The 22,562-nt window shown below is 38.5% G+C and overlaps 2 protein-coding genes across 5 annotated transcripts; one reads left to right on the top strand and one right to left on the bottom strand.

Moving 5' to 3' along the window:
• Window positions 1-1,022: 1,022 nt before the first annotated feature.
• Window positions 1,023-5,377, top strand: LOC131794081 (ras-related and estrogen-regulated growth inhibitor-like). The gene is made up of 5 exons (XM_059111585.2): window positions 1,023-1,126; window positions 1,354-1,410; window positions 2,721-2,794; window positions 3,950-4,484; window positions 5,238-5,377. The coding sequence occupies exons 1-4, from the start codon at window positions 1,036-1,038 to the stop codon at window positions 4,463-4,465; spliced, it is 738 nt and encodes a 245-aa protein (XP_058967568.2). The 5' UTR covers window positions 1,023-1,035; the 3' UTR covers window positions 4,466-4,484; window positions 5,238-5,377.
• LOC131794080 (ras-related and estrogen-regulated growth inhibitor) lies at window positions 4,964-20,867 on the bottom strand. Of its 4 annotated transcripts, XM_059111582.2 has the most exons (7): window positions 20,769-20,867; window positions 20,527-20,634; window positions 19,734-19,787; window positions 9,145-9,273; window positions 8,086-8,142; window positions 6,586-6,659; window positions 4,964-6,449 (listed from the first exon to the last, which is right to left on the bottom strand). In XM_059111582.2, exons 3-7 carry the CDS (start codon window positions 19,783-19,785, stop codon window positions 5,970-5,972), a joined length of 792 nt encoding a protein of 263 aa, XP_058967565.1. In that variant the 5' UTR covers window positions 19,786-19,787; window positions 20,527-20,634; window positions 20,769-20,867; the 3' UTR covers window positions 4,964-5,969. The 4 variants fall into 4 exon arrangements, with proteins under 4 accessions (XP_058967565.1, XP_058967566.1, XP_066020233.1 ...); XM_059111583.2 differs by lacking the exons at window positions 19,734-19,787; window positions 20,527-20,634; window positions 20,769-20,867 and adding an exon at window positions 17,420-17,554; XM_066164136.1 differs by lacking the exons at window positions 19,734-19,787; window positions 20,527-20,634; window positions 20,769-20,867 and adding an exon at window positions 15,728-15,885.
• Window positions 20,868-22,562: the final 1,695 nt, after the last annotated feature.

Below are 22,562 nucleotides of genomic sequence, written 5' to 3'. Positions count from 1 at the left end.
GTTGGTACTCAAGGTACTGTATAAGGTGTAGATTGAAAAAATCATTGCTTATTTCCCCACAAGCCACACATTTTAACTTTATTTGTACAATTCAGCTTTTTTCCTTTTTGCGAATTATTTTGATCTGGCCTGCAGTTATAGTTAGCAGCCACTTATCAACCTTGACTGTTTCAGAAATTGAAAAGAGATTTCGTTTTGTGTCGGTGTCATTGCGAAAGACAGAGGTTTTCTTGTTATTGTCTCTTAGAGGGCTTACCGTAAATTGCGAGACGAAACGAAATGAAAAACTGTAATTTGTGAAATTAACTCAAACTCGGTGATTTGCAAAAGGGGAATACGAAATTTATGAACTAGAAATCGGTTTTTCTCGAAAAAGGTAATTCTGTAATTTGCACTTTTGTGGAATCAATGCACTAGCTATGTGAAAGAGAAATGACGCCATAAAGCCACCCCTCCCTGCGTAATAATTGTCTCCCACCCCTCCCAAAGTAATAACAGTCTGCTTCCCACCCGTGCCTGAGTACTGATAGACTGTATATTGTATCCCATCCCTCTCTGAGTGCTAATGGTCTGCCTCTCCCCTCTCTGATAGTAGATAAAATGGTCCAAAAAAAGAAATCCAAAAAAGAAAAAAGGTCCAAAAATGATCGTCCAAAAAAAATAGTCCAATGGTCCAAGTGTCCAATGGTCCAGTCCATGCTTCATCTATACCATTACTTACCTTGTTGCACTTTTCTTTAGGAGTGAAGATACACTTTAGCCGCTTTTCCTATTCTGTTCTCCATACCTGATCAGACTTAAACCTGTTCAGAAAAATGGAATAAAACTTATTTAGTGCCCATAAAGTACTTGTTATTGAAATGAGTGCAAGGTAATTAACAGCGCCGACGCGACATCTTGTAAATTGATGAAAACCTATTGTATGCTATGCAAACAGTTTAGTGAGAAGTCGCCTGACACAATAACCACAAATTAACACATAATCAACAGACAAGGAGCACAAACGATCTGGTATTCCACTCAAGACGCGCTGACATGGATAAAGCACAAGCTTGCGGCGATGGAGCGAAGAAACCAATTTTGGTCAAACTTGTGCTTGTGGGAAAAGTTGGTGTTGGAAAATCAGGTAGAACTAAGCATAACAGTTTGTCCTCTGTCCAATGTGTTTAATTTTCACGCATTTTTCAACACATATACTTAAAGTTATGTGCTTTGTTATTCTTCATATCTTTTGTCCCTTTTGCACACTCTCTTGTTAGCTTAAGTAACAATATTTTGCGGCGAAAGCTCCGTACATGTATATTAACCTAGCTGGTTACAGTACGTTTGAATTCCGTTTGAATTTCTTTCCAGCAATGATCGTGAGATTTCTAACTAAGAGATTCATAGGAGAGTATGACCCCAACGTCGGTACGTATGTAGCTCTAACTCTGTTTATTTTACAAGTCCTACAACCTTCACAAGTAACCGACAATTCATAAGAAAAAGCCTTTAATGGAACAACCAAGAATTTGTGTTTACACATGCAATCACCAACGCGAAGCTGTCATGGCCGGCAAGCAAGCCATTGAATTTCCAATTTTTGGCTCGCGCGATGCTCGAGCTATCTTCAAATTCTGGAGAAACAAGATTTTCTTTCATTTAGTCTTTTGACTCGTGCCGAAAGAGAAAAAAGAATTAACATGCATTAGCCGAGGCTTCTTTTATCAATATTTATCGGGTATTAGTAGCACCTTTGTTTAATGTTAGAGGTCAACTTAAATCCATTCAGTGTCGGATTATGACGCTTTTCGGGTACATCAAATGATTAAATTGAGTTGGTCATCGGTTTTCTACCTTAAAATGACTGAATTTATCTTATTTTTACAGAACATCTGCATAATTTGTCGTTATCTTACGAAACACTTTTCACAGCTAAATTTTAACCGGATTGATTATGAGGTTATTACATTTTGTTATGGTACGATGTTTATATTCAGGCGGTGATAACCATTTCTCAATTCCGTGTTAAGCCGAGATAAGTATTGTTGTACTAGAATTTCATGAAAATTAATTCTTTCCTTCTGTTTGAATATGATGATGGCTAGTTAGGAGTTATCTCGCACAGTTGACATTCGCAGTAGTACTTTGTGTAATTTTTTTTTGTCCAGCAATGATATTCAAAAGATTTGCTGGACGAGAATTCTGAATGTTTAAAGCCAGAAAACTTGAAATTTGATTTGGTCCAAATTTGCAGCGGGGTTCTGTTAAGCCAATTGATTTCATAGCCATAAAACCATTCGACAGTTACATGGTTAATGTATCGAGTGAATAAATAAACAATATAGATTTGGTCCCATTCAACAGCCATCGATAAGGTTTATCACTTGCTAAATCGGCGGATCTTTAATCAGCTTAAATGTGCTTATCACGATTCAGTCTTATCGAGGGTTCGTTGGAAAGATGTGTTCTGTTCCCTCGACGTAAAACTGATTGACAGTGTAGGCCGGGTAAGGAAGGATACCCTATGGCGTATACGCCTCCATTATCGCTTTTGTATTGCACCAGGGCACTTGTTAAGTGAACGATTTGCTTAAATAATAATCAATTAGGTGCAGTTTCGTTATATAATCGCTCCAAATGGGTTCATCTGAATGGTAGGCCTTTAACGCCTGTTTTTCTGTCCTGCAAATTATTGTTCAGTGGGCGTGCGTGTTTTTTCATTTTCCAAATTTCTTTAGGTTCAATATATCACCATCATACTAGACTGGAAAATCAAGATGTCCGTGTGGAGATCCTGGAGTCTGGAGGCAAGGTATGGAGTGACAAATAGAACACTCGTGCGTGCGCGCCGTGCTGTAGCAGTCGTTTTACAGAGAAAATGACCAGTAAAAATGTAGCCTTTTCCAGGCAAACCTCCCTGACCTCTTGCTAGCATTCTTGGTACCCATTTACGCTCTTTCTTCTCGTTCAATTATTTTCTCGTCTCTACTAATTGAGACCATCAAGGAAAAGTGCAAGCGAGAGTATATGGAATATTTTGAGAAAGAAGAGTAGTAAATTTATAGTGTGAGGGACGAATGGAAAAAAAAAAAATTTTTTTTAAAAATCTGGGTACTTAAGAAGGCGTGTGTTTATAATCCTACGATTGTAGCGGTGTGCTATGACACCGATCTTCTTAATGCCTTCTTTTAATGGTGCATCTGATTAAAATTATTTCTAAAAATGAGAGTGATTTTTTGACCCTCATCCTATGATAATACACTGAGAACGTTCGGAAAGGTCCTTTGAAAGCTGTTATTATTACTATTAGTGTAATAATTGTTAATAGTACTATCATTATTTAAAAATGTTTGAAGCGTTTGCTTCAAGGGCAATTGTGCTCGCGCTCAGTTAAATTAACTACACTGGCCGTAGGTAAACTGATAAAAATAGAAAAATCGACGGACGAGATGTGATAAAATTGTAAATTGTTAAGAATCCCTTTGATAAGTTTGAACTCAGATAAATGATTTTAATTCAGTTCATTGGGGGAATTAACAGAATCATAATTATACAACCAAACTTTATACTTGTCTAAAAGAGATGATCACAGAGCCTACACGAGTGGGGCTGGTATCTGGATGCTAGTTAGCAGCTCAGTTACCTTTATGGGACAGTGTTTAATGTAACTGACGCCTGTAATCGGTCAAATGGAATAGCGTACGTAAAGATAAACCAAAGGATCTAAATCCTGTTTCAGACGTTCAGTTAAGTAAACGAGGCGTGGCAGTAAACGGCGCGATACTAGGGGAGGAAAAATGAGGAGGCTTGGGTCGAGTCGGTTCCTTAACCGACCCGATCCAAACCTCCCAGGTTTTTTTTGCACTCCTCCGCTGCTGCTGCACCGTTCACTATTTCGCTTTGTTTACTAAATGGAACAGGCTTCGTAATCTAAAAATTGATAATCGTTTTCTCATGGTTGATGTAGGACTATATTGAGAAAAATGACGTCCATGCTCTGTGGGGAGACGCGTTTATTCTGGTTTATGCAGTGGACGATCGAACAAGCTTTGAAGAACTTACTGGTGCTTGGAATCATCTGGAAAAAGTGCGAGAAGCTGACCATCCTGTTCTGTTGTTGGTTGGAAATAAGAGAGAAGTAGGGAGTGACCGAGTTGAAGTGTCGAAACAAGATGGAATCCAGCTTGCTGAAAAATTGAACTGTTTGGCCTTTCACGAGGTTTCCACGAAGGCGAGCTATCAAGACATCGAATTCGTGTTTATAGAAGCAATCCGAGAGACAATGAAGTACAAAATGACTCAACGGGTTCTGAACGGGGCAAGGAGATCATCTCACAGCAAAATTATGGAAATGGTTGAGAAGAACGTGAGTCGAAACAGGGCCATGTCAAGTCTTAAGGAGACCATAGACGAGTATTGCGCTACACGAACTGAGGAGCTCACCCGGGATTTGTCACGCGATCGGAGCAGCACCTTTACATGATATGCATAGATCGAATAATGTAAGTTTGCTCATGATTTGCTGCGTTACTTGTAGAGATCAGGAGCATCACCAGTAAGGAAAAAAGCTAGATGAGTGAGCAAGTTTTGACAACATATTTCAAGTTTCAAATCTTGTAGGTGTTGAAGTTGATTTGTCCAGAAGATTGCGTTTGATGAGTTATGTGTTTGTTGGGACTTGATTTCGCCGTCAAAAACCCGCCCAATGGACCCAAAAATGCTTGGGTGTGAAATAGGAGAAAAGGTCTTATTCTGGCAATCACTGCGTTCCGGAACTCAAGTGCTGTAAAATGCATGCTGCATTAAAACATTAAATGACTAACTACAGGAAAAAAAAATGTACATGAACGATGATTAGAAGAAACAGTTTAAAAAATTGAATGAAGTAATGCGATTAGGTATAGGCAGTCACTCGAAGATGTATTTTTCAAACATTCCCCCCTCCCCCACCCCCCTGACAAGTTTAACATACTGAATCGGATATTTATACAGTGTTTTATTGGCACTTTTTTCCTTCAAAGACCAATTAATTACCAACTGTTTATAGATTCTATTCAAATTAACAAACCTAAAACGTTACTGTTCAAGTAAATAATTTTATTTACAACATTTTCTCTAACGTGTCAGAATACCTTAGAGCCTTGTGTATTCTGGATTTGGTCTCTTGCTTTTTGCAGACTAGATTAATGCCGGGCATATAGACAAGAAAAGCATTATTAGTTCGTATTTCTGATAGAAATCTTTCTCTACCCTAGGTCTTTGGAATGGGAACGAGCCAAAAGAGGAAAGATTTACAGGAAGGAGAAGCGAAACACGTAGGCGTTCCCTTCGTCTTTTGCACACCCACTTCATTGAGCATGGAGATTTCTGAGTACTGCATAGAGCTAATTGCCCGGAAGGAGTTTCACTAAAGAATCTAACATATGAGCAATGGGGAAGGTTGCTGCAGATGAGTTTGTAAATCGTGCGCTCCCAAAAACTATGAACTGTGCAGACTAAGGTGGTGATAAAATTTCCAAGCTTGTCTTGTGGGGGATCTTTTTATAATTACTTCCGGCTACAGTTAAATTAGTAGCAGAAGAAAACTGAAAATATTAATACACGTTTATACACAGGTTATATCGATTCAGATCATAATCCACAAACTACGGTTTTCTTCATCCTCAAATGGGTGAAGCTCCATATTACATGTTTATACTGCATATTTCGCGTGGATTTTACTTGATCCTACGCGAGGTCCAAGTTCTTTGATTTTCAAACTCAAATGTCTAAATTTAAGAAGTGTCTATTTCCAGATATCTGAAGTTGTCTGGGTTGAGAATCGTATACAAGAGTCCTTTAAAAGCGAATCCTCTCGGATGCAATGAGGAAACTGTGTTGTTTTATATATTCCCTGTTATTTTCCTTATCATCCGTATAAATGCTACGTGCGTGGCTAAATTTCCCAGAGACATAAATTCTGGGCGTTTCTTTCCAAGCCAAGCTGATTAACAGGCAACAGCCTGTGTAGACTTTCTTCTAAAAGGCATTGTCTTCAATCCTTTGACCTTTGCCCAAGAAGACGGAGACTTCATTTCTTTATGTTGAGAAATCATGGGGGTCGGGGAGTGAGCGGTGGTAATTGTGCCAGCTGGATCTTGCGAAGGATGCGCGTTTAAATATTGTCTCAAGATCTCATTAAACATGTTTACTGTTTCAGCAAAACTTTCGGAAATTGTTATCTCGAAGAAACCACAGTTGAGGGAATAGGTGAGTCTTGAGCCGTCTGTCTCGCGAACGGTTCTGAAGTGTTCCAAATCGCGCTTAGTTCCCGCGATAATTATACTGCTGGAGTCCAGAGTTCTGTAACGTCTTATGTACTTGACGATCTTACCGGCTTCTTGAAAACTGGCGCGGTCTGTGATGGAGTAAAGGACAAGGAAGATGTCTGCGTACCCAATGATGTTCTCAAGCTTCTCTTCCGAGTTCTAAAAAAAATGAAGGGAGTAGTCAATCTTTGTCCTTCCCACCCCTCTCTCTCTCTCTCTCCCTTGTTCTTGCCTAGGGAGTCTGGAGACGAGGTATCCTCTCATGCAGTTCTGTGTAATTAACTGGAAGATTTACCTTTCCTGCTGTGTCCAAAATGTCCAGTGCAACATATTCTCCATCCACGTCGATGTGGTGTCTATTGGTTGTTTCTGTGAAAAGAACCAACAAGCTATTACAACGCAGACGTTTTACAGAGTTTATCAGTTTTCTTGAATCTTCGTACAGTGGTTATTGCAGCTACTTCAGACTAACGTGTCTTTTCCCGATAAGCTAGCGCTTGTTGCGAGATTGGTGAGAAGGACGTGTATCTTTTTTAGAAACAGAATTTTGATTGTTGACACTTTCAGCTTTCGCAAGAAAGCTTTTAAGTTCAGTCTGGCCTGTTAAGGAAAGCGAAACCTATTAAAACGATCCTTATCGAAAAGCGGAAGGTGGTTCAGTCTGGGTGATTCATTAAGTGGGATTATTTACCGATCAAGACCTCTTGGTTATGCATCTAATATAACCAGTAAAAAATCAAATTCAGACATGACATGAAATTGCAAAACTTGATGGAAGAACCGTTTTCAGATGAGCAGCTGTCTTAAGAAGCGGCAGGAATATTCCTCTGATTTGCTAGAAGCACTTCAAAACGACCGAGTTATTCAGCGTAGGTGGAAACTTGCCGTCAAAATATTTTGAACCGTTGATGCGTTGCCAGTACAACAGAGGAGGAACATAAATTAATAAACAAATTAAGTTGGTAACAAACAGCTTCAGTTGCTTCGAGGCAAAGTTTACATCAAAGCCTTAATTTCAATCTATGCGAATTTTTGCAACTCACAGTATAACTGCCACTTCTATGTGAAAATTGAAATTTTTTTAGGGACAAAACCAGATTTTCTCTTCAATATGTGCAGTTCGCTCACATCACGTTCTCAAAATATGAATGCACGTTGAAAAGGAAAATATGGCACAGAGTTTCATAAATTTACTCGAAGTTTCTTTTGTTTGTTGCGGGCTTGAACTGTACTGCTCACGAATTCGTCGCCGAAGCATAACTTTCCCGCGGAGAGACAACTTTGGACTACAATGGAGGCAGTTTCCTATTTAGGTAAAATTACGTCAATTGCGAATCTAGGGCGGCAAGTGATTAAATGACTCCTATGGTTATGCTAACATGACCAACGCGGCTTGAAATGATTTATACGTTTGCTCTGTGTACTGACGTATGAAGACGCGAGCAATGAAGCAAACGCTTTTAGCAAAAAACCCTGCGCACGAAAAGTAGCGAATTGATCATCGTAGATGAACTGCAAGTGAAGAAATTGTAAAAAGTAAAATAACTGTAAAAGAATACAGACTTAACAGGCACTAGCATGGTCCCGTGCCTTCAAGATATTCTGTTTTCTTGTGTTCTGTTGCGTGCTACGAAGACATATGCCCTGCACGAGGAAAATTCTACTTCGCTATTACTTTCCGGAAAGAAATTTAATCACAGCCGTTGAAAGTTCGTTAACTATACCCCGTCTACATCAGATATGCTTTTAACCGGCAGGAAGAAGAAATGAACCAAAAATAAAATCACTTACTTACCTAACGTTTGGTCGTATTCTCCAATAAAACGCTTTGTTAGGAATCGTACCGTGAGAGCTACAATGTAAAAGTATTTTTTTTCCTCATCAGTTAGGATCATTATTGGAATTGATAAACAGAAAAAAAAACAATAAACACTGAGAAGTTCTCACTGTGAGCATACTGTTGAGGAAAACATCTAAATACATTGATAGTTCTTATCCATGATAAGCCCTCGGTTGAGGGAAAATGTGATTTTTGAGAGTCTGACGAAATTAAAAAGTGACAAACAAACGTAAATAGATGAACCGACAAAAAAATATTCATGATCTAATAATAACATGGTAATGAAGAAAATGTTTGAATTTTTATTGGATTGGTTAACCCGTTAATTTCATCAATAAGGGTAAAAGCGATCAATCAATAAACCTTTACATAAAGAGATCATGGAATCTTTGTTGGACTTTGTATATGCCCGGCTAAAATATCTAATCTTTGACTGAAAGGCAATTTTTCTTCCGCTTCTAAAGACTTGTTCCCGGAATTTAAAGCTACGATGCGTTTTTATCACTGATGCTTCTGTCCTAAATATTGTGGGAAGTTTGTTCATGCAGGAATCAAGGTGAAAATTGATTAGGGACAAATAACGGAAACAAACAAAGCTCAGACAATTGTTTTTGAACTTGTGGTCGATGTGTACTTGAGGGCACCATCGAGCAGGAAACCTCAAATATGAGATTGCCGTAAGTTCCGCCTGGTTTCTTATTTACAAATTGCGATCGTCTGTTCATTGCACATTAAAGAGTCAGTTTGTTAAGGTTAAATTTTTCACAAGACACTTCAAAAGCAAACTTCAAAATCTGAACTCAGACTACTGCAACCGCGACTAAACCAGAAATTTCGAAACGTGTTTCCATTTTGAAGTCACCTTTCCATGTAATCTTCCAACCTGGGTCATTTGTAATCGCAGAAAAAAACAATTTTAAAAATTGTGGACAGTTTTGTTAAAAAAGCGAGCTTTTGCAAAGCATGTGTAACTTCACATTAACACTCAAATATACGTTGCGTGCTTCAACCTACCTGTCTTTCCGACGCCGTCTTGGCCCATCACGGCAATTCGGATGTTGCGCAGGTTAACTTGATTGCTATAACCGAGTTTTCGTCTCTGCTTCATGGCTTGCCTGCTAGCGGAGTCCTTGTCCAATGAATCTGAGAGAGGCACAGACCAGTGTTAACGACGTCTGCCTAAATTTAGCGAGTCGTCAACAGTCATTGTTTAATTGTGGCTTGCTGCCTATAGCCAGAGGCAATAAATTCTTGATCTCACGTTGCCCTTCTGAATTTGTCTGTAAATATTGCATGTTTTTAGCGGAATGCCTTAAAAAAAGTAAACAATTTAAGCTTCCAGAAACAACTGAAAATCACTTGAGAATAATTAAGTTATCAATTCGAGGACAACTGATATTTTTTTAAGTTATCTAAAGTTGTCTTCTGTCCAAAGAATATTTTGAAATTCTCTTGAATGCCCATCTCTGATCAGTCATTTAGCACTTGGTACGATAAGAATGGAGTCAATTACAATAAACCAAGTCGTCTTTTTGATTTTATCAATCTTAAGCTCTCCTGAATGAAAATTAACATACACGTAAAAGAATCAGAGAAAAATGTATTTTAAAATAATCCTTTTAAGAGTCCACCGCTTTCATTGACTTCCGCACTAAAACATCTTTCTAAATTACTACGGTTAGCAAGCATGGCGTAAACACCCTCACAATACTAGAGCTTGCTCGCAGGCTGAACAAACGTTGGTCTAGGTATGCATGCTATGTTACTCGATCATGATTTACAAACGACGGGGCAAGAGTTGACGATGAAATTTTCGCAATTGAAAATACCCTCGAGCTGTAAATGTATATATCTCTAAAGGAATGAAAACATCTAATTTACGTGAAGTCAGTGTATTAACGTGACCTGTCTCTGATGGTGATTGTATACGCGTGGTTGTGTCTCTAATTGTAATTGCACACACGTGGTTTACTAGCCAAACGTGTTTTGTAGTTCACATTTATTCAGAGAATAGGTGCGAGATTCAGTTTCCCTTACCACAAGCGGTCCAAGCTCCAGCTGTGAGATGATCATTTTCTGGCGAAATTGTAAGAGTTTGTAAAGGAGGCTAACCACAGAAGAGAAGCCCTCTTATGTAGTGATCGTCTCACAGCTGGAGCGTGGGGTGCCTGTGCCCTTACGATAATAAAAAACTCTGCTGGGTTTGACCTCGTCGGAAGATGAAATTAACAGCCACTCGCTGATAAAACGTGACCAGCGCCTCTAAAGGGACAAGGCAATAGATCGACAACGAGATGTAGAGTTCAACGAAAGCTCAGTTTATGGTTAGGCTTCGGTAAATATTCCTGTCTCTCTTCTGCGATAGGTTTGTCAATTAACTGTCGCTAGAAAGGTCCAAGCAATCATTATTGATCTCGCGGAGATTTAAGAAATTTTCATTAAGGCTATTAAGGTAGCATCTCTCTCCACGATCGTACAGACCCCTTCAAAACTCGCGCGCGGATCGGTGAGGAGATTTACTTGGAGGCAGAATAAATTGAAATTGTTATCCTGCAATGAATTTGTCCATATCCAACACAAGTAAGATACTCAATATAAGGCAATCACCGAAAGTGGAGCAATGTGTTCCGATGTATCCATCCGTGGAACTAAACTGATAGAAACTGGTTATCTTCTACTCGCAAACTGTAATCCAAACTTGAACTTTTGTTGAAAGTAGGAGGAAAATATTTTTGGGGAAGCTGATAATAAGGGGGCTTTTCTGGAAAAATATGGGTCGGAAGGTAATAGCTCAAGAGCTGGAAGACGCGAAGGCCAAAATGAGGTAGACTTGCGTCAGACTTCATGAAACAGTTAAGAGCACTGTTACAAAATTTACAACGTTCTGTATGGCATTTAGGAACAAATGAAGATGGACAAAAATGAGCAATATCAGATGTCCCTTTTAAAACTATAGAATGAATATTTCAAACTGGCCAAATGCTTCAACAGCTCAGCATTCGAGTCATTTATGTCCTAGCCAAATATACGTAGGTCACCTAAGGTGAATGATGAATGGAAAGCAGTACATAAGAGGGTTGTTTTCGTCAGTGACGGAGTTTCGATAATCTGAGAAACAGCCACGATCAAAGTCGACTGAATGATATGAAAGTTGAATTGAAAAGTAATTTTACTTTCTTTAAGTCTGTCAGTAATGAAGTTGATTAATGGGGGCAGCCATTTGAAGCATGCAGTGCTCTTTGCAACTGAACATAATGCTTTTAATTGTTGAGTGGCGGTAATGAACGTCCTTCATGCAAATTAGACAATCGAATGAAAGCATTTGAACAGTACTTTCAAGGGGTTTCTTGTTTGTCACTCGGTCCAAAGTGTTTCTAGCTCTGTAAATCATTGTATTAAGCTTAGGAGTGTGTATGCAGACTGAGTCTTCCAGCAAGCATGTGCATTTAATGCAATGCTGTTTGTGTACTTCTCGAAACTGAAGCCAATGGATCTTGGATGGTGCTACAAATAAAGGAAAATTATTCCACTTATTTGCGATCAGACTCCTTCAATGAGAGGAAAGAATCCAATGAGGTTTGCCTCGCTCTGAACTTGTAGCTCAGAGCGCATAAACTATTATACAGATGGCACTTGTTCAAACCCAGTCGAAGCCAGTATTTTCTGATGGTTCTTTTTTTTTCGCAGTTTACTTCATTAATTACTCGCTTAGATATAAAAGATATCCTTCGGTGCTAATCGACGTATTGGCTTATTAAAAGCATACCGTGAAGTAGCGCCAGCTTGGAAATTTCATCAGTGGTTTTACTTCTATGTCACATCGACGTGTAAGCAGTTCTAGTATCTCTAAATAAACAGATCAGGCAGCAAGAAGCAACAGAGATTTTCTTAAATAAGTGGTTCTCTGAATTCAGAAGTTCAACTTAGTCTTGCAATCACGTTACAATTGATTATTTCATTTCGTGGTTAACACGACGCGTCGACATTTCACAGAATCATCAGGAAAAAACCAAACTCTGTTTTTATATCATCGTCAGTTCTTTCAGGAGAATATTCTCTTGGTTCTGTCAGTCATTCCACGTTATTTTCGTCCGCGCTCCGACCTCCCGATATGTTATGAAATGCTGTTGCGGAATGAAAGTGTTTCTTCCTTCACAAATCGGTTTAAGTCCATAAAATTGGCATTCGCTAAGTTTTAGTTCGACCGGACCAAACATGACTTAAACGTGTAACGGAGCTTAGGAAATCAGGAGAAACTGTGGCCTTATTTGCAAAGACTAGAAACTCTAACAATGGAAATCAAACAGTAACACATACGACAGAATTAGTTAAGGGACAGAACTTTCTGAAACTAAACAAGGAAAAGTGATTACGTAAAACAAAATTCTCTCTTTGAATTTTGGTGACATGTAATTACTATGGAACATGCTATTGCCGCTGCCGCTTCCTGAGTGCACAAATTAATTTTAGAGTGGATTGAGTACCTCACTTCCTGTCGGACTTCCTCGCGAAAGAACTGTTTGCTTAGCTTTTCAGTTGTAAACAGCCGCAGCCGGATGCACGATGCTTGCAGTGCTTAAGTCTCCGTCTTACTCTGTAAGATGATTCCTTGGCTTTGAAACTTTACCTAACTCTGTAAGACGGTCTGAATTTTTGACGTTGACTGTCTCGTGACAGAAAATTCCACTGCTCAGTTATAATCTATTTGCTTAGGAATCTAAGACGATCTATTTTTCGTTGGAGTGACATACGACCATATCACAGCTGTCATCACATTCATTTTTGCTCAATATTTTTCGGCTAAATAGTGTATTTTATGATAACAGAAATGTAGTTTAAGTATGTACTAATTAAATTAAACAAACTGTTAAATCAAAATACAAACACCTTAACAAAACTGAAGTAACAAGTCAAATTTTCAAATTGGCAGCAGTTTATCCACAACACTTCGTGATAAAGGTCTGCGTTTAGAGATGAATACACCAATAGACTAAATACATTTCGATCAGTTGTGAGCATTATTAGAGGTCCATAACCTTTACTGTTTTGGTTTCTAAATAAAGATTGTTTACCTAAGGCAAGTCGGCAGAACAGAAAAACAGGAAGCCTTCAGACAACGTTATAAATAAAAAAAATTATACTTTATATTCGCCTTCAGAACAAAAGAAAAAAAAACAGCGAAAACAAAAGATCTTGAAATCCCTTTCCCGACCGATCATGCAAGACCGTTTTCTTCCAGTGGGACTTAGTTAGTCAAGAGGAATAGTTATATTCATGTTGACAGCCAATGCGATCTTTTTCTGCGGTCATTTCACTCCGAAAAATGTGTTGGGTAAACTTCATCTATCATCAAATCTATAAACCAAGACTCAAGTCTCTAATAGCGAGTGTCAATACTGATTCATTCTTAAATTCGACGCCCTTTATCACATTTCAGAACCTCTGTTTAAAAAACCCTTGCTATTCACTGACACATTAATTTGACATTCCCTTGTCACCAGATCGCGACATAGTTTGCAATGCTTGGATTTCTGTGATCTGCGATCATGAGATGAGATGAACAACATTCATATACAGCTGCATTGCACTCATCAGGAACAGAATGATTGTATCTGTTCTATAAACTGTGAGCCATAACGAAGAGTCGCTGTGCAATAATCATTCTGACAGCAAGCCTCCCACGTTAGGCAACTCCCTCCATTTCGTTCCCCTTGTAGGAGGGCACGGCTACTCATAGGCTATCCGATACCTTTATGTTATCAATGATTAAAAAGGGGATAACGAAGTCCGTAATGTTTCCAATTGAGATGTTAAAGTTTTAATTACTATCGCCCGTCAGTGCTTATTGTAATTAATTATAGAGGTGGAGCTTAAAATTTTCAGTACGTGATCGTATTGCCGTTTTTTTTTTTTTCATTGTTTTTTTTCAAAAAACTGGGCTGATTTCCAGGTTTCAGCAAAAACGGAAAGATCGATTGCAACGGTTTATTGATATGACTTTAATTTAGTTAACCTGCGATGATCGCTTCGTCAAATGTTGCCTTATCGACAGGTCAATATGTAATTTATTTCATATGTACCACAGAAATCGCAACACATGGACATGGTGAGAAGTCAACGAGCACTCGGCATGTGGTCATTCCATCGAATTTTCCGAGAAACTGCGCCAAAATTCACAGTCAAAGACAACATTTAAATTATTTGTAATAAATTCAACCAAGAGAGAGAAACAATGCCTAAAACAAAAGCGAAAACAAAGTAGCCGAGACTGAGTAATTCTCTCAAGTCTCGATGTATTTCAGTCTCTAAGCAATAACTTTGCGATTACAATGGAAAGTAAACAACGTTTCGCGTATCGAGCTCGACTCTGATTATGACTTTAGATGGGGCAGTTGAAACGTCAGTCACCACTGTTTGCAACATTTCTTTCCTGGGCTACCCTCACTCGAATTATTTAGACAATTTTTGTTTCCGTCCTTCATCTTTGCTTTCCAAACGAGTAGTACAATCTCTCTGTACAACTTCTTTCAACTCTTTTACGCAGTGGTGTGACCAAAGATGGATTAGTTTTCACAACACCAAAACAATTTTTAAGCAGAAACGTAATACGAAGTGAAGAAATTATCAAATCAGTAATACCATTAAACGGACCATCAAATTCTCAGATCTAAAAGAATAAGAAATGTATGGCAAACAGTACGGAGAGGAAAGAATTAATAAGGCGTTGAATAATATCTAGCAATGCATTTATCACTGCTCTTAGGCTCCAAGATGTCGAAATCGAGAGTAGTCCATAAACATACAAGTGAACTCACCGTTGCCTAATGCCGACTATGACAGACAGAGCAGCGTCAGGTACGTGAATCAAATGAATACAGTTGACCAAGAGGGAAGTAATCATAAGTTCTTGCAGCGTTTCCGCGTCCATTACAAGGAAATAAACCCCAAGAAAACGTTTTCAGGTTTTTATGTTTTCGTGTTTTTAAGGAAATTTCTTTCAAAGTTTATTGGTAGCGAAAAAAGTCGTCGCAAACGCTGAAGGAAGCTTTGTCTAATAAAATTGGTATGGAACTAATAACGTTTGTCTATAAATGATCAGAGGAACCTCCAAGGCAAATGACCTCCAACCCTTAGAAACTTCTATCGTACGTGCTACGGGCACATAACAGAGTGAAAGCATGAGAGGCTATTGAATTAATCCCCTTTAACATAATTTCAAATTTCGACGAAACGAATTGCTTCTAGAACGGCATCAGAGAGAAGGCACCTTTTCGAATCAAAACCAGGAGATGGGTACAGTAATGATTTCATTATGTAGACAACAGCTACTGAGAATTCACCAACCTCTTAATTGGAAGACACAGAGGTATCACCTAGACAGTGATACGTAGATATACAGCATTATGGGAGGAGTGATAAGGTGAACTTTAGCAGTTCAAAAAAACGCGACTACAAGAAAAAGTAAAGCTAAGGGAAGCGTTGATCCCCATTTTCTGGTCTGTTTATGCTGCCAAGACCAACAGGAGATAAATCAAATAATTATCCAGCTGACACCATAGTATATGGAGCGAACCCTTGAACACCATAGAAAGCTGACCTGAATTATCCTGAATTATCCTGCGCAACCATATAGACGCGAACTAGTTCGTCGTCGACTGCGCACGATCGAATGACAGTTGATATGACAAGAATCCTTGATAGAAGAATCCTACAGGTAACGCTAATACGGCGATCAATTCGAAGTTTCAACCTTCCCCCCTCCGGGCAACACACGGGCATTTAAGGGGGTTGGGAAATTTGGGATGGGGGTGGGGTGGGGTGGGGAATTTGAACCCGAACTGTCAAGTCTTCCTAGTGGAGTACACTTGTTTTACGAAAAAAAGAGTGACCATCAAATCCGGCACAACTTTGGCCCAGCGAGGGGTTGGGGGTAGAATTTGAACGATCCAATCTTCAAAAGTTCTAATGCTTAGGGGTTTCTCGGGGGGGATGTTGAAGCTTCGAATTGATCGACGCATAACTTCGGGAATCGAATCTGAGCAACAGAGGTGTGTGGCGGGCAATTGATAGCACTGGCAAATTAAAATTCGCCTCAGCTTCAGGAAAAGCTTGATCTACGCGGAAGACTAATCTGTTAAAGAAACAAAGGTGTGTTAAACATGGGATTTTTGTATGATATCAGAAATGATCTGCGCAAATCGCACAACAAAGAAGAACAAAGTGATTTGTCCTTTGCGCCCACCAAGAAGCAAGAAGAACGGTGAGTTCCTTTAAATACCTTTCTTATTCAGTTTTGAGATCTGGAATCTCAATAAGTCAAATGAAATCAGATTAGCCGACGAACAAGAGATCTATATACTTTACATGCAGTTATGAAATCGCTGAAACCTCTCATATCAAGTGGTTGGATCAATTTTGCAATAACAGTGATCTTTGCTCTTCAGAAGGGTGCGACAGGAAGTACGACATAAATGGGCCGGTAACGGTTAATGACTGTTCGCTGGAGACATCGGTATTCATATGTAAAATCGTGGTTTAGCTCAAAAGATTTGGCTCTCATACGTCGGAAATGAACAAGGACGATTTCCACCAATAAATGGCGAGCATAATAACAACATGAATGTGATTACATAATTTTTTGCTTATTGGAAAGCCACCAGGAGTGTAGAGTACCCAGAGCAGTCCAGGTTGAATCGAAACAGAGAGCCAAAGTATCAAGTGTTTTCAAAGTCCAAGCAAAGCAAAGACTGTTCGCCTGAGTGAGCGAAGGGAGATATCACGGCTGCGGAATGATTCGTCATCTCCGCTCAATCTGATAGCGAGTGTATGCAGCTGCAGTTAATTATAATTGAAAGAAATTACTGCGAAACCGAAACTGTTTGCTCAGATCAAACACAACAATGACGAAAACAAAGTTTGCCTCAAGAGACAGACATTTTGCATTAATACACTTCGAGTTGGGTTTAAGTTTGTGAGGCACATGTTTTAAAGCATGTACATTTTCCAAATCAACCAATCTGTAAGATAAATCCTCTGTTTTCTCTTTCAGAGTTCAATGGCTAACTTTGTGCTGTTAAGTGACGACTGAAGTCGTCTAAGTGTTCGCTTTTACTGATCGAAGTCTGCAGCATTCTTGGTTCATATCGAAAGAAATTTGTACAACATCTGACCGTGAAACTAACATACTATAGTCCGCTTGCTTCCCAATTGAGTCCCACCACCAGCTGCAAAACGTTACACATATCAAAACGCTGATTAGCAAAAGGTAGCGGTGTTTAGTTCAACATACCTTGCCCATTTCTCAAAGGCATCACTGCAACCCACTCTGACGATTTATTCGTGCAGGAATTGTAAAGTCACATCCGAAATGTACTGATGCTATGCTCCAGCAGAAGCGATCACGTTGCGTAAAAATGACGTTCCCTATGATGAGCTAATTACGAAGCCTGTCAGCAAAACACAATGATGAAATATTTCAAGTATGTGAATAGCCCTTGGATTATCGGCTATCTCGCAGGAGAAAGTTCAGTTTAATTTAGAAGGGTTAAAACTGCATTAAAAAATGCGATCGCTTGTATTGCGTTCAGCCAAGACCAATGGAAGATTTTTCCTTACTTAGTTAAAGACGACCGAAAGAACTATCTCAAGTATCACAGGCAAGATTGGATTTTGTGAATATTCAAAAATCAAGAGCAAAACGAAGCTTAGTGACTTTGCTACAGCTGACAGCGTTTTCGTGTGCGGCGGTTTTTGCCATTGAGCGGGCGATTCACTTTTTTGAAGGCTGCGCCAAGCATGAATGTATCTGCCATTCGAAGAAGCTTAAGATTAACGCTGATTCCATGGTGCACGCCGCTTCTTAGTTCAGTTATCCGAGTTTAGTCCAGTATTTCACTCAATTTTTTTCACTAATTTAATAAGCAGTCGTTATTATGAGTCATGCCAAACCTTTCAAAAATAGACTCTTCCTGTGTAATTAAAAGCTGTATCTTGAGCTTTAGTGTATTTAAGGAACGAGCGAAATAAGATTACTGACAGTATCACTAAAAAAAATAACAATAACTGTAATAAATAAATTAGGAAGCCGTCAATTAAGGTTACAATCAACTAATTAGCTGATAATTGGAAGATTGCGAGACTATTGAAATATCTGTCAGTTGTAAGTTACACAGGTATTCTCATCATTAACAGGGTGATGGTTGCATGCAATCTGCTATGTTTACTGCGCGTATTAGCTGTAATTTGTTTACAGACTATAGCGACGTGTGGGTCTCAGTGCTGCCACAAAATCAGTTTGACTTTTCACCCAGACTTATTTAAAGGGTTTTTGCAAAGTTTTTGATTAGTAGGTCGGCTACTTTTTGGCTTTAGATGATCACTTGTTTAAGCCTTCTCCGTCATTAGTAAGGCGGTTCTCCTCGTAAACATAAACTTTACTCCTAATTGTACAGGTTATTCTCACAATAATCCAGTGTCTCACTGAAACACAGATTGAAGAGTGTGGGCGACGATTGCTTGTAACCTGAACTAGATTTGTCTTGCACCTTTTTCACAATTCCAAATCTTAAAAGGTAAATTTTACCACATTATATTGTCCCAAAGAAGAGAAAGAAGACGAGGAAAATCGGAATTAATGTGCCAGTGGAAGCGGTGGGGAAAATTAACGATAAAAACAACAAAACATCAACAACCACCGTGACAACACCAGATTAAGTGTTATAGACTGCTATAATAAAATAGGTTTGACTTTACCCATACGGTCATTTAAACAACAAACCACACTCTCTGACGGTTTATCGCCGGCGTATTAAACTACGCGGGATGTTGGAAGAACACGAGAAACGTATGTAAACTATACCAGCTGGAGGCGGGTGGTTTACGTGACGTTCAAGGTGTCCTCTTCATTTCCTCTAAACCAAAGGCTTTCGGTAAACAGATAAGTAAAAAAAAAACCGTGAATTCGTTCCGTGTGGCACCATTCCTCAAAACAGGAAGATATTTTACTGTTCTATACCGGTGCAATCACTGATATAGACTCGTGATCAATCGTAGGGCACGTTGTGTCTAAGCAGGGGCCGATTATGCATTACATGGTCTAAGTTATGTTTTAAACATATTTAGGTGTTTTGAATAGAATTCTGCCCAATACTTTAGCCACTATAAGCTGTAAATGATCTTTTGCTTGGTCAAGTGTGTCCCTTTAGTTCCAATTTAATATCAACGAAAGAAACCAGTTTATTCGCGTCTATGGCGACTGCCTATTGCTGTTACTCCGTGAAGTGGAAAAACAACCGCTGGATACGAAATGGCAGACCCTCGGATTTCGTGATCCGATACGCTCTGGTGAGTCATTTCATATATTACGTAACAATATGCCGAAAGTAATGTGTGTATGGTCGAGAAGAATATTGCGTTTTGTTTTACTCTCTTTTGAAAGAAGTTTTCTTTTTTCAGTTTGCGAGTAAATTATCAAAATATTTTTAATACAACAGAACGAACGGAACTGCAGTCAGAGTATGTAAAAATGTGGAAATGTGGAAATAAAACGTTAAGTCTAGACAAGCCAAGAAATAATAAACAACAAGTCTGATATTTTGTCTTACGTGAATGGCTTTGTTTGCCTGAGGAAGGATTCCTGGACGTTGTCTTCTTCATCTCTTTAATAAAAATAATAATAATAATAATAATAATAATAATAATAAAACGAAATACAGAAGATGTGAGTTTTAACTGCCTTTAAGTATATATTTAGGATAATGCATATTCAAGCATAGATTAGTCTGAACGTAAAAAAATTTAAATTTCCAGCTAAGTTGTCATACGCACACTGAAAAATTTAACGTTGAATTGACAGTTGTTGATGAACTCACCATGGCTCTCTCATAAACTAGTGGATTTTACATGCAGTCCCCGTCGATGGAACTTCTGTATTGTGCCCGAGTTGTTCAGTCATTCAAGCATGTGGAGTTTTTCCGGTTAGTCAAACGTCTCTAACTCTCTTCATGATGCACGAGAGGTTGAAATGAGCAGATAACTTTTACATTACAAATTATACTACCAAGTATATTCGAGATAAATGCTCTATTACTATTTGAAAAGAAAAAAGGGCAAATATATCGAACGGGTATAACGACAAAAAACCTTGGGGAAAAAATTGAGGTTGATAAAAACTGAATCGGCGGAAACTTATACGAGCTGTAAAATAAGGTTTATGTCGATACACAATCTGTTCTGTGCAACTTTTTCTCAAGAAAGATTTGTGTTACCGAAATCGAATTTCGGAGTGGAGGTTATAGCAAAAGAAACGATCAGGATTTTGTCGAGCGATCATAATCGACTTGAGAGGCCTTCGACAAATGCGAAAGCTGCAAGTAATTTGCTTTTGTTTTGTCTTACCTTAACCAGTTTCGAATAACTTTACTGGGCCATACGACAGTGTTCACTCGAAGACGATATTCGCAGTGCTTCAGTTTCCATCAGAGTGCGACTTGTGATCCGAGTTATCTGTAGTAAGTAAAAGCGTATTTGACAGTTTTCAATACGGCAAAAGGTCGAATTGCCAAATTTAGAAGTTATCATGATAAACTCTGACTGTTTCTGCTGGCGAGATAACATGAAAAAAATGTCATTGAGTTTACCGGCTATTGTACGATCGCCTTGCACAATAAAAGTCCGCTACACGCAGTTGAAAAGACACCCGTCGCGTTATTTACAACGCAATATAAGCTGGGGTATTAGCTAATGTTTAAGTATCATTGTTTGGAATTACACAGCGTTTACTTCAAAGAAAGAATGCCCAAAACATAACGTCCTGACTTTGTTTTAACCTTTCTATACTATATAAGTATATGTACTGAAAACGTCATTTACATATTTAAACGCGTTCACTTCGATCACATGAGTCAAGCGTAACTGAGTTGTAAACTGAACTTATATGGAGAGTCAGGAATCTCAACGCGGTAATCAAACTAACGGTTAAACTTCGTCGATTTCTACGCCGAACGGCTAAATTTTCAGGTCGTCTTACGTCTAACTGTTAATCCCATTGAGACCCTCGTTTAAGTCTGAGCCACTAACCGGGGGTTGAAATGAGCTCTGAGAAGGGCTCAAAATATATTTATGCCCACGAACATAAAGTCAACTACTATAATTATCACTTTGGAGGGCTCTGAGAAATTAAAAACTGAGAAAGTGTCAAGAAAACAGTCTGAACAAGCAAGCAAGCGTACGTGGGGGCTAAAATACATTTTTTTAGTCCGCCAAAATCTCCACTTTAGCCCGCAAATGCACCACAATTTCCGTCAAAATAATATTTTTTTGCCTCAAGCTACGTGATTAGTGAAAGCCATGACCTACTTCGTATATAATAATCAGAAACTCAAAAGTAGCTCAAAATTTTAATTTGCTTGCTTTTTTTGTTTTTGTTTGTTTTTGCATTTTTTTCTCCGTGCAAAATCAAGTTATTTGATTAAAATGTACTAACTTGTATTTCAAAGATAATCGGTCGATTTATTACTTTTCAAATCACAATCTGAAATTTCTATTTTCGAGATAGTTTTTTCGCTTTGTGCGGAGAACTCGTCTGGCTTCGGCGCGGCGATTTAAAATCACTTTTCTCCGGATTTATCTTCATCGTAAAAAGTGTTGTGGGAGACGGCTGACCGACCAAATGGCGGTCACCAGAAAATAACATGCATTGAACAGAAAGCATGCTTGAAATCAATAAATATCGACGGCATTACAAAAGCATTTCGAGATTTATTTGAAACTGGGTTGAAAATTCATACAAACCGTGAATATCATCATTCAAAGATGGCTACGATCACGATGAGAGCTCTTTGTTGGGATTGGTGAAGTAATTATTGAATTTCAATAAATCAACTTATCACGTCGTTGTTTAGTAAGGGGAATAGGGAAATGAGATCAAGTTCAATGGAAATTTGGTATCATTATTTTTTTCTTACAGCAGAGGAAAGGACAAGAAACTTTCCTCTCTTTCTGCCGTGAATGCTGACTGAAGATCAGCATTTTCGTTGACGCACGTTAACCATTTAACCCCCAAGAGTAACCTCTTATTTCTTCTTACAAAATCATCCCCGATTCAAGAATTAAGGTTACAAGAAGAAAGGAAATGATCACCAATTAAAGAGATTCTTGATTGTTAAACTAATTCTCCCTATTAGCACCTTTGGTAATGTATAGAGAACAGAATGGAGAATATGCATATGAAGGGTAAATAAAATAGAAGCAGACATAAAGATAAATAATCCTGGTGTGAATCCATCAATCAATATCTCAGGTCTGTCTGTTGAATGAACATCCTAAAATGCAAATTGATTTAAATACAGACCTAAGATGACAATCTGACAACAATGGATCAGAGAAATAATTTGTGGGAATACATGACGTAACAATGCATAATAAAAACAAAT

Source organism: Pocillopora verrucosa, chromosome 1 (genome assembly GCF_036669915.1).
Source record: "Pocillopora verrucosa isolate sample1 chromosome 1, ASM3666991v2, whole genome shotgun sequence".
In the NCBI taxonomy this organism is placed as follows: Eukaryota; Metazoa; Cnidaria; class Anthozoa; order Scleractinia; family Pocilloporidae; genus Pocillopora; species Pocillopora verrucosa.
This window is presented reverse-complemented; position numbering and strand designations above follow the sequence as displayed.

Bases quoted from the DNA above. Each gene is read 5' to 3' on its own strand.
- LOC131794081 (XM_059111585.2), top strand. From the start codon at position 1,036: ATGGATAAAGCACAAGCTTGCGGCGATGGAGCGAAGAAACCAATTTTG. The intron at 1,127-1,353 runs GTAGAACTAAGC...ATTTCTTTCCAG, and splicing joins AGTTGGTGTTGGAAAATCAG to CAATGATCGTGAGATTTCTA. The intron at 2,795-3,949 runs GTATGGAGTGAC...TGGTTGATGTAG, and splicing joins TCCTGGAGTCTGGAGGCAAG to GACTATATTGAGAAAAATGA.
- LOC131794080 (XM_059111582.2), bottom strand. From the start codon at position 19,785: ATGAAGAAGACAACGTCCAGGAATCCTTCCTCAGGCAAACAAAGCCAT. The intron at 6,660-8,085 runs GTAAGTAAGTGA...TTCTTTTCACAG, and splicing joins AGAATACGACCAAACGTTAG to AAACAACCAATAGACACCAC. The intron at 6,450-6,585 runs GTAAATCTTCCA...CATTTTTTTTAG, and splicing joins TTTTGGACACAGCAGGAAAG to AACTCGGAAGAGAAGCTTGA.